Source organism: Phaseolus vulgaris, chromosome 11 (genome assembly GCF_000499845.2).
Source record: "Phaseolus vulgaris cultivar G19833 chromosome 11, P. vulgaris v2.0, whole genome shotgun sequence".
NCBI lineage: Eukaryota > Viridiplantae > Streptophyta > Magnoliopsida > Fabales > Fabaceae > Phaseolus > Phaseolus vulgaris.
The window spans coordinates 299,788-314,417 of NC_023749.2; the positions used below are offsets into that span (position 1 = coordinate 299,788).

General features: G+C 29.8%; 2 protein-coding genes across 2 annotated transcripts; both read right to left on the reverse strand.

The window, feature by feature from the left end:
* Positions 1–2,421: 2,421 nt before the first annotated feature.
* LOC137826261 (monooxygenase 1-like) lies at positions 2,422–6,109 on the reverse strand. Its single transcript, XM_068632163.1, has 6 exons — positions 6,030–6,109; positions 4,842–4,988; positions 4,650–4,700; positions 4,299–4,470; positions 3,204–3,438; positions 2,422–3,113 (listed from the first exon to the last, which is right to left on the reverse strand). The coding sequence occupies exons 1-6, from the start codon at positions 6,107–6,109 to the stop codon at positions 2,584–2,586; spliced, it is 1,215 nt and encodes a 404-aa protein (XP_068488264.1). The 3' UTR covers positions 2,422–2,583.
* A 1,314-nt stretch (positions 6,110–7,423) lies between these two features.
* Positions 7,424–12,440, reverse strand: LOC137812007 (protein ORANGE, chloroplastic). Its single transcript, XM_068613913.1, has 8 exons — positions 12,081–12,440; positions 11,865–11,979; positions 10,879–10,995; positions 10,665–10,751; positions 9,601–9,677; positions 9,241–9,368; positions 8,213–8,349; positions 7,424–7,700 (listed from the first exon to the last, which is right to left on the reverse strand). The coding sequence occupies exons 1-8, from the start codon at positions 12,275–12,277 to the stop codon at positions 7,623–7,625; spliced, it is 936 nt and encodes a 311-aa protein (XP_068470014.1). The 5' UTR covers positions 12,278–12,440; the 3' UTR covers positions 7,424–7,622.
* Positions 12,441–14,630: the final 2,190 nt, after the last annotated feature.

Below are 14,630 nucleotides of genomic sequence, written 5' to 3' on the forward strand. Positions count from 1 at the left end.
GTCAGTTTTATTTATAATTTGAAACAATGTTTTAAATAAAATTACACACTGCACAAAATAAATATTTTTATGAAATAAAAATTTAAATTTTTTTAATCATATTATATTTAGAATTACTATCATAAATATTTTAAAATGTGTAATTTATATTGAGAATTTATAAGTTTGTATTGCACTGAATAAAATGCTAAGTTCATATAACTAAAAGTTTTAATGAATACATATGTATATATAAATCATATTATAACGAAATAGTTTAATAAAGTAGTATTTTTATGTGAACAAGTTAGTACTTTAAATTATAATTTATATTTTAAATTACAATAAATAATTTATACAGTGATCCAGTATTTTTAATTATTGAAGATTTAAACTAATTAAGATTTAAGCTAGAGTTCAATAAATTGAAAATGATAGATTTAATTTAACATATAATTTGATTAAATATATCATATTTAACTTTCATATATTACATGTAATATTTTCTTAGAGACCTTTTGCATTGAATTGGGACAGACATAAGATATTAGTACTCACAACCTAACAAATCAATTCTTTATATCAAAATAGTCACATATTTGTCGTTTAATTGGGATTAATTTTTTGTTATTAAAAATATGCTCTTATTTGATAATTTCATGTTTTATAATTACTACTTTGTTATCATATTTTAATAAGTATAAAAAAATATATCACAAATACAAAGTAATTGTTAAGTTTTGCATTATTTAGTATCCACAATAATAATATATCAGATGACTTTTAAAGATAAAAAAAATAATATTTTAAGAATGGATCATACTATTATTATTTTAATAAACTTAAGTTAAAACAATAATTAAATCATAAAATAAATTTATGAAAAAACTCATGTTCTTGTTTATTAATTAAACACAATAAACACATTATTGTATTTAAATATAGAAATGATTGAGAAAAATATATTAACAAAAAAAAATTATGTCTATTTTTAATTAATAATTTTGACCATCCCTAATTAGAAAAAAAAAATAGTTTATACTTCAAACACTTGGAAGTGTCTTATCTCATGCTACTCATAACATTCTACAATAGTGATTGTCCTTACCCTTTTATCTTTATCAAGGGATTAGGTTTAAAGGTTAGTAAATCACTTGCCTTTACCCTTCTTCTTCTACTAGCATGGTGGTTCGACCAATAGCTTGGAAAAGTATGTTTTTAATCTTTCATCTTTTATTCACTATTCTTCTATGATTTTTCTTTATGCTTTTGTGGGCTCCACCCATATCTATTGTGTGAGTTCTTGTTTCTACCAAATGTCAATACTTCTTTGATGGAAAAAAAATATTCATAAGCATAGGTAGATGGCCATTATAACCAATAGTCAAGTCAAATATGAATGTGACAAGTTGCACATAGTTGTTTCTTTCACCAAATATTTCTCTCACTTGTTAAGATGTCTTTATTCATTCTTACTTGAATGAGATGAGAATAATAGAATTGAAAAAAAAATAGAAAGTGAAGTTCTTTGACTTAATAGAAAGATAGTAGATTTGAACTGAAAAAATATAAATGATTTGATTAATATAATATAACAATTTTTATATCAATATATTTATAAAATAAAATTTTAAAACAATTTTTAGTTATTTTTAATTTATTAAGTTATTTTAATATGTTTACTTTATTTATTTATTTTATTGTTAAAAAATAATAATAAATTATATAGAATATATATTTCTTTATGCTTTCCCTTCTCCCTCATTGCGTCGCGCACTCAGTGTTCTTTTACATTTTCGTGTTTAGTTTGATTTTTTGGATTTTCGATAACGTTGGCCACCGTGGTGTGAGCCATTCACCATTTATTCTCCTTGTTGTATCGCGTACAGTTCATGGTTGCCACATTTTTCATTCTCATTTCGTTTTTGGGTTGAGTTATTTGGAGCACCAGTGACATTGGTCGTGGTGCGAGAGTTTCGTCGCCACTGGTTGGGGTTTGATCTTCTCCTTCTGGTGTTCTCTCTCATCGCACCGCACTATTGTCTCGTTTTTCAAGTTGTGTGTTTACATTTTTAGATCACAAAAGTCTTTCGTGTTGGATTGTGTTGCTAGGTTTGGTTCCGTCCTTGCTTGTAGACGTGCCTTTGTGTCTGGAAAGAATTAGGTTAATTAAGATTTTTTTGTTGTCTCCACACATATGCATTTAAACACAAACTAGTTTTTTTATACTTTGCATCAGTTATAAAACTGATGTAAAATGTGATAAATTTGTTACATAATTGATATCTACATCGACAATAAAATTAATGTAATAAATCTTCTAATATCAATGTAAAATATATTATTTACACTAATAATGCTTTACAAAATATAATGTAATAAAAGATATACCAACTATATGTTACATCACTTAGAAAACACTAAATTTGATGACAAAAGTAATAACACCTAAAAGCTACTACTTTATTAACACAACTAACATGGTGTGAAGGTGATATTTGGAAGTCCAATGCAATATGAAATATGAAATAAAAATTTAAAGTATCATGATATACAATAGAATAGTATTTGAAATTATGAATATTTAAAGCTTAATATTCATTCCTATAGATTTCCACAATGGTAGCGGGAATGCCAATCTGGGTCTCTGAACAGAGTTGACATGATTGCAAGGATAATGAATCTGATTATGGAAGATTTTGTGTCAAGCTTCTTCCCAACAAGGAAGGAATGAAAAGAGAGCCAAAAGTTTCTCATCTTCCTCTCTCTCACATACTCATCAAATGCTTCCTCTGCCACTGCAATGTTTATTTCAGTTTCTTCTGTTTTCTTTGCATTGTTGAACTTCTTTTGTGCCAGGCATCTAGCAAGAACAATGCCATCTTCTATGGAGGCTGAGCCACCCTGTGCAACGAATGGCCCAGTGGCATGCATTGCATCACCAGCAATTGTCACTGTTCCTTTCCTGAAGCTGTTAAAGAGCAACTCCCATGGTGCCCTATACTTCAACTCAGTGAGGTGCAAGAAGCTCAAGTTGCAGTTTTTAATCATCTCCGTAGGCCCTTCTGGGAAACCTTTCATTGATTCCATCAAGGATTGTCTAATGAGAACTGGGTCTTTCCAAATTGTTGAATCTGCAATTTTTTAAATAGTTATGAAAAGTTTAATTAGAATGAGATCAAGAACCTTTAACATGCATGTATGAGATAAGAGAAGTTGGTGACCTCTAGAAGTTCTTAGCCTTGTGACAAACCAGTAAACGAGTTTGTCTGTGACTGGAATTCTTCCAAGTTGAACTTGGCCTCTGCTCATCATAACAAATTCACTGGCAAATTGATGACCATTTGGATAATTTGTGAAGCCTCGTGCAACACATGTGGAGAAGAGGGAGAGTGTGGTTCTGTATAACCCAAACATGCTTCCAATGGCAGAATTCACACCATCACATCCAATAACAACCTATACCAGTATACATAAACATGTTAACATTGAGTATTTGATAAACACAAACATTTTCACCATAATTTCTTTTATTAAGAATTAAACTTGAGTCTTGGAGGGTGATGAGCCTAGACCCGATTATGATCTCCCAATAGCTTCAATAGCGTATGCTTGAGACTCGGGAGTATGTAGGGTGATGGGTATGGGACCGATTATGTAATAAGTCAATTTTCAAACTATAGGTCGAACATAATGTTAGTTTGATGTACGTTAAGGGATTCTAAATTAACTAGTCTTAATGACTCAATCAAGACATAATCAGGATCAGAATTGAAAAGATTAGGATGAATTCTATCAATATATACTAGAGAGGGCACCAACAAGAAAGATCATCTCTCACATGGTATATATTGATAAAATTCACCATAATCTTAAAATAGCTTTAATAGTCTCTGCCCGAGACCGTGAAACATGTAGGGTGATGGGTATGAACTTGATTATGTAATAAGTAAGTCGATTTTCAAACTATAAGGCCGAACATAATGTTACTTTGGTGTAAGCTAAGGGATTCTAAATTAACTAGTCTTAATGACTCAATCAAGACAGAATCAGGACCAGAATCGAAAAGATTAGGATGAATTTTATCAATATATACCAGAGAGGGCGTCAACAAGAAAGATCATCTCTCACATACCAGTTGAGAGTACACTCACTCTCGACTATCTTGGATTTCTAAAACTTAAGATTGGCTAATCCTTTTGTCTAAAACAAGTCTAATTCAATCTTATAAAACCAGTTTATAAACAACCACTTATACATTATGAAATGTTCTAATTATTAATACGAAATGTTTTAAAAAGAAATAGACATAAATATACCTTGGCATGAATGACAGTTCCATTGCTAAGCATAAGGTGAGGAAAGTTTGTTACAGGATCTAAATCAATAGAAAGCACTTGACAGTTGGTTCGTATAGTCCCTTTGGGTAAATTATCGGCCATCACTTTCACCAAATCACTACGCTTTAAACAACGAAATTCCTGATTAACCCTGTTCTTCCATTTATTACCAAAACACAAGTTAACTATAACATCTTTATTTCAAAAAATAAAAATTATCAACGATAAAAAATAATTAAATAGGAACCAATTCAGCAGTGGTCCAACCCTTATACATAAATATCAATCTTTATTTCACACTATTTCTACTTCTATTACCCTACCACTCACCCAAATGGAAATTCCATTGGCTCAGCCTCATTAAGAGATATGAATCTTCCCCTGAAAACATTCATTTGAGATTAAGATGTATTATTTCATGAGTTGTAAAGGTATATTTTTCTGTTTTAAAATAATTTTAATTTGAAAATAAAAAACATTTTCCTTTGAAATATATGTAAGAATAAGGATAATGTTGTTTACCTTTGTATTGGAATAGCAGTTTGTCTAAGTGTTGAAGCAATGCCAAGCTGATGAAGTGCATGCCACCCATTTGCCTGCACTATTATAGCTGCTCCTGTTGCTCTTACCGTCTCTGATCTTTCTAACACCACACTTTTAATCCTCTTCCTGAAACTAATCAATTACTTACTGCAAATACAGTATATACAATAAACCAATGAAAATGTGGATATTACATTTTTCATCTGCAAAAATTATCTGTAAGTAATTTTAATGTTTATTTGCATTAGAAATCAAAATTTTAAATGAGTTTATATAATACAAAAATGAATTTCCTATTAAATATTAAACCGGTCAGGTAGAAAGTGTGCATGCCGAGAGATCGAAAGGTCGTAAGAAGATATGAATGAGTGTGAAGATTGAAAATATTACGGAGAAAAACACAAAAACATGCATAAATACATTAATAAAATTAATTAAGTAAAAAATCAATTAATGTGAGATAAATGGAAAGATCAAAGTGATGTGACAGGTCCAATAGGTCCGTTAGCTAGTAGTGTAAATGGATAGAATGTTTAGTTAGATTTTTTAGTTTTTTTTGTGTGTTAATCCAGACAAAACACTGACTTAATCTTTTGAGTGTTCCTGCAGGTACCACATCACATGCCAAGAGACAGAGAAGAATTCCCATAAATACGAGTAAGACAGAGAGTGAAGGTTGAAAATATTACATAGAAAAGCACACAAGTGTCAATGTTAATAAACGACATGCATAAATACATGAATAAAATTAATTAAACACAAAAATCAATTAGTGTGAGATAAATAGAAAGATTAAAGTGATGTGACAGGTCCAATAGGTCCATTGACTTAATCTTCCGGGTGCTCTTATAGGTATCACATCACATGCCAAGAAAGAGAGAAATTCTCATAAACACGAATGATCAAGAGAGAAGACGTGAGCGAAAGAACGAAGAAATCGAAAGGACAAAGTGAAAACGAATTCAGAAGAAACTTTTTCCCATAATTCAGAAGAGACTTTCTCCCATATATATTTTGTACAAGTAGAAATATAAAAAAAATTATGTTGGAAAAAAAGGATTATACGTCATTATCATTTTCTTCAACAATGCTTCTGCAATTATCCAAGCTTATGCAATTGTGATTGGTGAATGGAAAATGATGAAAATGAAGAAGAAAAGAGAAAACCTGTGAAGGGCAAGGGCTGTTGCAAGGCCACAAATACCAGCTCCAACGATCACAATCTCCGCATCAACATTTCTATCCATCTTCTTCCTCTTTCCTTTCTATTTAACACATTCAAATACATTTTCAACACACTTATCTCTTTTTCCACTTTCTTTTTATAGCCTCATTTCTCAACCATTCTACTTTGCATAAATTAACAATAAAACCCACTTTTTTTTTTAATATTACTGTAAATATATTTTTATACCAAATTCATTCAAGGATGTCACAACCCAATCATTTTTGCAAACTAAAATATAGTTTAACTAATTATCTTTTAAATTCCAACACAATTTAACTAAATTCTTAAATTATTCTCAAGTCTCTACAGCACTGTTCTTTGCGTGATCTCTATAATTGCGATATAATTTAACTAAATTATTAAATTGATCTGAAGACTAAGCAGCAGTGTTCTTTGCGTGATCTTGGAAATAAAAGAAAATAAACAATTATTTCATCTTTTAATTTATCAATATTTAATTAGTTTGAAAAGTCAACATTCTAATTTCCTTTTTATGTAAATTCACTTTAGATTCAAAGGTTTCGTCAAAATACTTCAACGTTTTCTTTTTACAAATGAAAAAGCTTTTAGCAATAGATCATAATGTGTAATTTTTAAAAAATTGAAAAATTAAATATGAAACTAAATTTTTATGAGGATCAAAAATTATAAATTAACAGAAGTTATAGGACTAAAACTGATTTTAAGTCCTTTTTTTCAGTTTTAGAATAAATTACATATTAAAAATTTACATTATCAGCAAATGACGTTATATTATATTATTTGTTTATGTCAAAATCATTAAAGCATTATTATCAGGAAAAGACTTTGATACTTCTCCTAACAGCCCAGCCCTTTACTTTCCAATTTCTCACTTTCATAATTTTTTGTATTCCAAAAACTTCCATAAATTTTTTATTCCAAAAATATCTTTATCTAATATTTTAGATTACATATTTTTTTTTTCTAAATTCGTAATTAACTTCTAGAATAATTCAAATAATTCATAGTTCAAAAAAGTCTTTTCTAAGATAATTTAAAGTCTTATCTTATATACCTGATAAATTTCTAAATTACAAAATTACATCGTAGTTTCCGTATTATCGTAGTATGTAATCTAAAATCCAAAATATCATATTTTAAAAATATATTCTGGAGTAAACTAAATTAGCTTTCAAAATACATATAATTTTTAAAAATTGCTTAAGGATTTAATAAATCTATGGAGTAGCACAATAATATATGGAGGTGCAGGAAGAAACAGTCCATAAGGGATTGTTGCGTCCCAACAACCATAAACAAGTAAAACACACCTACAAATTAGAAAGCAGAGAAGGGAATGCAGCCATCCACAAAAAGTAAATATGATATCTCTCGTTGCACCATTTTTAATCCTCATAAAAATGTGAAGCTGTCTATACATTCTTAACCACTTTTTATTATTTGGAGTTTATAAATATTTACAGAAATTTCACTTCTCCACCAGGGAAACAAATAACACCCAAATTAAACAATTCAAATTGCCTGCTAGGAATACTATCATTGTTTAACCTCTAATCGAATGGATCAATTCGGGGATCATGTTCGCTTGCCATGGCCATTCCAGTGCAAAGGCATGTTGGACACATAACCTGCAATCAGAGTGCAAGACAGTAAAAAAATAATTCTCAACAAAACCACTGTTGCTGTGGACCTATAGCATTTAAACAACTTGTACCCAATTTACCTAGGTGTGCAAAAGTTTAGGTGGCCATTTGTAAACTTGATTTCAAATTATTTTTTATTTGCAAAATTGATTTTGGTTAAAGGCGAATTTGAAGCCAAGTAAACAATTTTTTAAAAATGTTTATTTTAGAAGCTTATAGGTAAAACTTGGTATGAAAATCTTCAACTCAAAACAAAAGCTCCTGAAGAAAGGCTTAGAAGTATAGCTAAAATCCTGCTTAAGACAGGAAGCATACAATGAACCAAAAATCTTGAAAAACATCTAATGTAATGATTTGAAACTTTAATACTGTTGTTGGCAACAATTTCAATATGTTTGAAATGAAAGGCGTTGAGCTTTAGTTAAGTAGATTATGGCTGTTCTCTACATTAACTAGTGTAAAGCTACCAGGCAATGAAATACTTGTAAGTGACCAACCTTGCCAGATCCAGAGCAATTTGAACATCTCTCAGTTTTGGGTGGTAAAAGAGGCTTGTGTCCACCTTTGATTGTGGATACTGGTTCAATCAGAACAAGCGCTCCTGTGCTTGAACAGCGAGCACATGCAAGATATCCTGACAGCAAAAGTACAATACATGTGTCAACTTTCTTGCAGTTAGCATGGACAGATAGATTAATAAAATCTCCAGTTGGCTGACAAATGAAACTCACACCATGCAAGCTGAGTGATAAGCAATAAATAATTCCAGACCTCTGTGCACTTTGTTTCACAAGGGTGTAAGATATGAACTCAATGCCACAGTTTTGTGCAATTATGTTATTATTCAGGCATCTTCAATGCAGGGATCATAATCAGGGTTTTAAGCTTTAAACTTAGTTCATACAAGAAACCATTATTGGAGCATGCTGAAGTGGCATGGGAGGGTCTTAAATTTAAGACCCTGCATCATAAGAATAAAAGATTTTTTTATCTTGCAAAGTTGTACCTACATTATAAATAAAAAAATATATATAAAAGTGTGGGTCTTATAAAACCCTTGTGTTGGAGCAAAAACTTATACGGTCTAAAAAAGATGTGGCATGCTGAGATTCACAAATAAAATAAGACTCCATGACATATAACCCTTACATTGAAGATAGCCTTACAATAAGTAAAGATGTTATTTTTTTACACTGACATTGTGGACAATGGATCAGAGTACGACAATATCAGGGGAATTCTCTAAACTGAGAATAAAGAGGATTATTGTGAATACAGCTTGGAATCATATAAATAGGAAATGCCCCAAGCTTCATTTGTTTCATCATTTATATGTTCCTTCTTAATTGCAATAGTTAAAGACTTTGCTTCACCACCTCTTCCTTTGAAACTAGAAACTAGAAACCATATTGCAGTAAGAAGATGAAAGGTTGCAAACGGAAGAAGAATGACAGAATCCTTCAGTTCCATCATGAAGACATTTGACCCTAAAATGCAGATATCAGAAGGGGTTTAGAAATCTTACCAGTACCAAGACAGTATTTGCATCTTTTCTGCTCCTGCAGTTTTACATTATTTATCTCAACAACCATTAATGCCGAGATTACTCCAACCGCTCCTCCAGAGAATGATGCCACTATGGGATCAACCTGACTAGAATATTCAACAGAATTTAGTTGTTAGGATATAATAAGGAGAATGCAATGGGAATCATTTTAGCAGCAATGAACTAGCACTGATCATATATCCGTATACAGACAAATAACATGCAGCTTTATTTATAAAACTTCAATATTATCCGGTTCTGGGAATATAACACTAATTTCCATGGCTGCTCCTGAAAGAAAGTATACAAGACAACAGCAGATTAGAAAAAGGGTACTACCTCAGCTGCATAGGCAGATGTACACTTTCAATGAAATCTGCATAAGATGTGCCCCCTAGTCCAAGCTTAAGCTCCAGCTGAGAAAAAAAAAAGGAGTTGCAATGACTGAATGTTGCTAAACTAATGGATTCATGTTTACTAAAAGCACCATGAAATATAGATAAAAAAATGAAATGTATAAATCAAATCTCAGTTCTTTCTATTATTAAGTTTAGCCTTCATCCGCGTATGTTAGTGTGCCTTGCAGTCTCTCATTATTTGTTACTATAGCTATATAATAACTTTCCTATAATTTGTTATCAGTTATCACAGCCTATTACCACTATACAGACTTACAAATTCAGTTTGGTGCTTCAGATGCTCTATATAAAGTTCAGTCTCTTCAATGCAAAGAATACGTTTGTAATCTTCTAATTTTCAGAATAAGTTGTATTGTATTTCACTCAGATTAGTGATCTATTCTCTTCTGTTTTCTTTGTTATCTAAGCTCGTCATTTTCTAATAGCTCGTATGGTAATAAACATGAATAGACAAATAAACAAATAAAGCAGTAACTAACAATCAATTTGCAGTACCTCCTAGGCATAGTATCATCACAGCAAAAACATAATTAAGGACAGCGCTATGCAGAAGTAATTAGTTAGTTACTCCTAACCTAATGCATTGATAGAGCTTAGATTAAGCACTTCCAATATTAGCTTAAAAAGAGGTAGAGGGACAGCTAATTTATTGAAATATTCTGAATAATTGATGAAATATAGCAATTTTTTGCTCAGGTCTTCCCCTTCTCAACAGTGATTGACATTCATGTTTTTTTCTTATCAATGAGAAGCAAAAAAGTGAAGTAGAATATGTACTTTTCTTGCACCAGTACAAAGAGTTGGGTTCACATTGATGATAATGTTTTATAAAAATAAAATTAATAATACTAAATCCCTTCAAAGTTATTTAATCCAAAGAAAAATTCAAAGGGAGCAACCCAAAAAAGAAATATCCTCCCTAATTTCATATTTGATAGCATATTCAATATTGTAAACACATAACTAGATGCAGGAAAATCTTACACTGGGTGCAAGGAGACCACCAAAAAGAATTATCCCAGCAATAAGAGAAAAACAGGTTGCATAATATTGCTTCAGGTTTGTTGAGGTCTGCAAATAATATATGTATAAAGTAAATTCTCCATGGTCATCACAAAAATGACAAACTCAACGTGACTTGTTATTAAATGAAAAAATTGAGAGGATTCAGAGCAAAGTCTAACTCAAAGAAACTCACCAAAGGAGGCAAGAATGGAATGAATGATGGGAAGTTAGGAAGTTCATTCTCTTGTTCTTCTTTTATAATTCCAAGCTCAGCATTTTTAATTCTTTGTTGTATCCTAAGCCTCCGAACCTACAAAATAAGAGGATGTTGTTTGAGAAAAGGGCTTGCCAGCGAGTATAATGTATGTATGACAATTTGATTTTTCAACAGGTTATTTGTATTAAATTTGGAAACGATGAAGGAAAATATTAGATCAATATAATTTTTATACAGAAGACTAGAGCCATAGCCAACAAGATCACCTCAATATCTGTAATACAGAAAGCACGGAAATTATAGGTAATGAAATATCCAACTATTTTACAGAAGTACAGCGAAACTACAAGTAATAAAATATCCAAATGAAGAATCTTTTTCTCTGTGTGGCCTTCAATTTGAAATGAAATGTTCTCACAAAAACCAGTATCATACAACATCTCGCTCTATTATTTAAATATAAGCTACATCCATGAAATCACCAAACATGAGATGTCAAGATTCAGAAATGTTACATAAAATTAAAGGAAAGACATCTTATACTTCCATGTTCAAAATTCCAACAATCTTTCATTCAATATTAAATATGTTATCGAAGGATTTCTATCTGATCTTCATCTTCTACTAAATAGTTACAGCAATTTAATAAATCAAACCTCATACAGAGCACCATCATCCACTCGTCAAGTCACTTAAAACAGGGTCAACGATGCAAATGCCTCAGTAAGACAGTAATCAAGACTAAAGGCCAGTTATCTGGGAAACTATGTAACAGAACAACCTGAAGTTGAGCTTGAATAGTTTCTCAGGTGAACCTAATATAAGTTTATATGCTTACTTAAATCATCAGTGCTTTGACTTCTCCGTCAACACTATCTACTAGTTAGTGCCAAAAGTTACATCAAGAAAACAAGACGTGCAAGAAATATTTAGTATTAGCATAGCAACATGTGGTATGAGACCTCTTCCATTTGCAAAAAAATCTTGTTCCTCCGACTTCGAATGTTGTCCTGAATCTCTTGGAGCTCCATCTTGACGAAATCCTGCACCGTTTCGGGGCCTTCTATGATGCAGAATCTGTAGAAAGAGAAAAAAAAACGTAAATCAGTAAAACAGAAGGAACAACTTCGGATTTTCCAAATTAAACATAAGAGGCTTAGAAAAAACAAAAAATGAACCCTGCAGCAGCGGTTTTATCTGAAGCATCAGCGTCAAGAGAAGGGGCAAAAGAAGAGTCGGATTCTTGAGCCATGAAGCGCCATCTGAGCCTGCTTGCATTCAGAGGCAGAAACCTGTTGTTGGCGTTGTCCCTCCAAGAGGAAGAGTAGAATTTGTTTGGGTAAGAGACCCCGGCGAATCGACCCAGACACAGCATGTTCCCAATTCACGCAAACATGAAGAACATGGATTGAAAGATTGAAAATTGAGGAGAATTTAGGGTTTGGGTGTGGAGTTGGTGAGAGCTACCACCGGAATTTGTAGGAGTGGTGGGTGAGTGGAGTCGGCAAATAGCTTCCACTTTGGTATTTACTATATATATTTATTTAATCAGATATCTCTATAAAAAATAAAACACAGTTTTTTTTTTATTAGTGGAGGGACTTCATCATTTCCCATTCATCATGATTTATTCTAATTATTTTTATCCTATAATTTTTTAATGATCTAAAATTTGAACTGAAAAAAAAATTGTTTTCATAATATAGAAAAAAATATATATTTAATTTTATTTTTAATTATGATTCATAAATATACTTTAAAGTGGTGTTAATTAGTTTTAAAATAATAATGTACGTAATAATGTAATTAATTATTATTTCATTTTCATTAAATAAAGACCTGTAAAATATAAATGATATTAATATAAGTATGTTACTTAATTAAATATAATCAAAATTATGCATAATTGCGTCTGCGTGTCAGATGCAAAAAAAAACATGTGTTTGCATTAAAATTGTTATTAATTGTGTAGATAATAATAATTATTACATTAAAATAAAATAAATGTTAATTAATATCTTAAATACTTCTTTTAAAAAGTAAAAAATAACTTATTGTGCTTCTCAATTATTGAATTACCATCTTAAAACTTTAAACATATAAAGCTAATATTTCTATACTTGTAATCAATTCTTTTGCATAAACAATTTAGATTACTCCTAAGTTTTGCATATGTAACAACTTTATTCCTTTAAAATTAAGGATCTCACACAAAAATGTCTTTTATCTTCTTCCACTAAAGGTTTATTTGGATAAACTTTTGTAAATATATTTCTGGAGAAAAAAATGAAAAATATTTAAAGTATTTTATAAACTGTTTTTTTTTTATCTTTTACAATCATATTAATAGCATTAAAGACCATACTGATATTATTTTTCGGAGTATAATTTAATTATATATTAATTTGTTTAACTCTAAAGTTATATATAGTGTTGTACAAGGATGACATACAGTAGAACATTCAAGATACTAAGGTTAAAAAATACTAAATAAAGCACACATAAACCAAAAGATAATTATATTAGAGAGATCATGTATAAACTATCAATATTTTAAAAATAATATATATATTTCACAAAATAAGGTTTAAAATGTTTTTTTAGCTAAGTTTCTTTTCGATGTTACTTATGTAAATACTAATATGTTTATTAATATTTTTGTGTACGTAGTTATATTATTATTATACAAATAACAGATGCAAAAATAATATATTGGAAAAAAAATGATATAAGTGTATATAAAAGAAGCATTTTAATTAACAAATTTATAAATCAATTCCTATTCATTTCATTTCATCAAATATAAGCATACATAACCATATAAACTAAACATAAATTTATATGTCTAAAGATATTCACTAAAAAATATTTACAAACACCTTATGAAATACTCATATTAAGCATTTTCTGTTAGATATTAACACCTTACTCATTTGACGTGTCGCACATACAAATCTCAACTGTCTAAATTATGACAAATTTAAAGTATATTCACTCATAACTCGAAGTATATATTCTTGTGAAACATTAAATTTTGTTCGACTTCTCAACACTTAAAATATTAGTATATGTGATTTAAATCATGAGTAAAATTATGAGTCTCTATTACAACATAATATTTTTACTCAATGTAATAAAGATACAACAATTCACAAATCATCCCAATTTTATCATCCAAAATTCATAATTTGCATGCTCAAAACTTAGTTCAGACTCATCTGAGCTAGAAATGGGAGGAATGGGAAAATAGATAAATGGAAAAAAGGACAAAATATTTTGATAGTGATTCAATTTTAAATGAGTTATTGAAAAAAATTGTAAAGTATTTTTATCAGAGTTATTTTTTTCTACCTACATTTAAAAACTAATATATTTAGTTTTTTTATTTGTTTACACTTGAAATTACTTTTAAAATTTATTAGTCAACAATTTTTTAAAAGTTATTATTTTTATTAACACAATACATTTAACCAAACCACACTCTCGTGTTAAAAATATATTTTCAACCAAATCATGTATCTTAAATACAAAATACTTGTATTAACAATATTAAGGCCTAATTATTTGTTTATACTATAAATTCATATATTTTCGATTATTTTTTTATTTAATTAAGTATTTGTTGTTAGTTGAGTGACGTGACCATCCTTCACTATTTGTTTATTCTAAAAAATTAAAATTAGTTTAGTTAAGTTATAAGTTTATGGTAAATTTAAGTATTTTCAATA

What these genes read in the sequence shown, in the direction of transcription:
- LOC137826261 (XM_068632163.1), bottom strand. Translation starts at nt 6,109, where the DNA reads ATGGATAGAAATGTTGATGCGGAGATTGTGATCGTTGGAGCTGGTATT. An exon ending in ACAGCCCTTGCCCTTCACAG is followed by an intron (nt 4,989 to 6,029) that starts GTTTTCTCTTTT and finishes GATTAGTTTCAG; the next exon opens with GAAGAGGATTAAAAGTGTGG. An exon ending in ACTGCTATTCCAATACAAAG is followed by an intron (nt 4,701 to 4,841) that starts GTAAACAACATT and finishes GAATGTTTTCAG; the next exon opens with GGGAAGATTCATATCTCTTA.
- LOC137812007 (XM_068613913.1), bottom strand. Translation starts at nt 12,277, where the DNA reads ATGCTGTGTCTGGGTCGATTCGCCGGGGTCTCTTACCCAAACAAATTC. An exon ending in GATAAAACCGCTGCTGCAGG is followed by an intron (nt 11,980 to 12,080) that starts GTTCATTTTTTG and finishes CTCTTTCTACAG; the next exon opens with ATTCTGCATCATAGAAGGCC. An exon ending in TTCCATTCTTGCCTCCTTTG is followed by an intron (nt 10,752 to 10,878) that starts GTGAGTTTCTTT and finishes TATTATTTGCAG; the next exon opens with ACCTCAACAAACCTGAAGCA.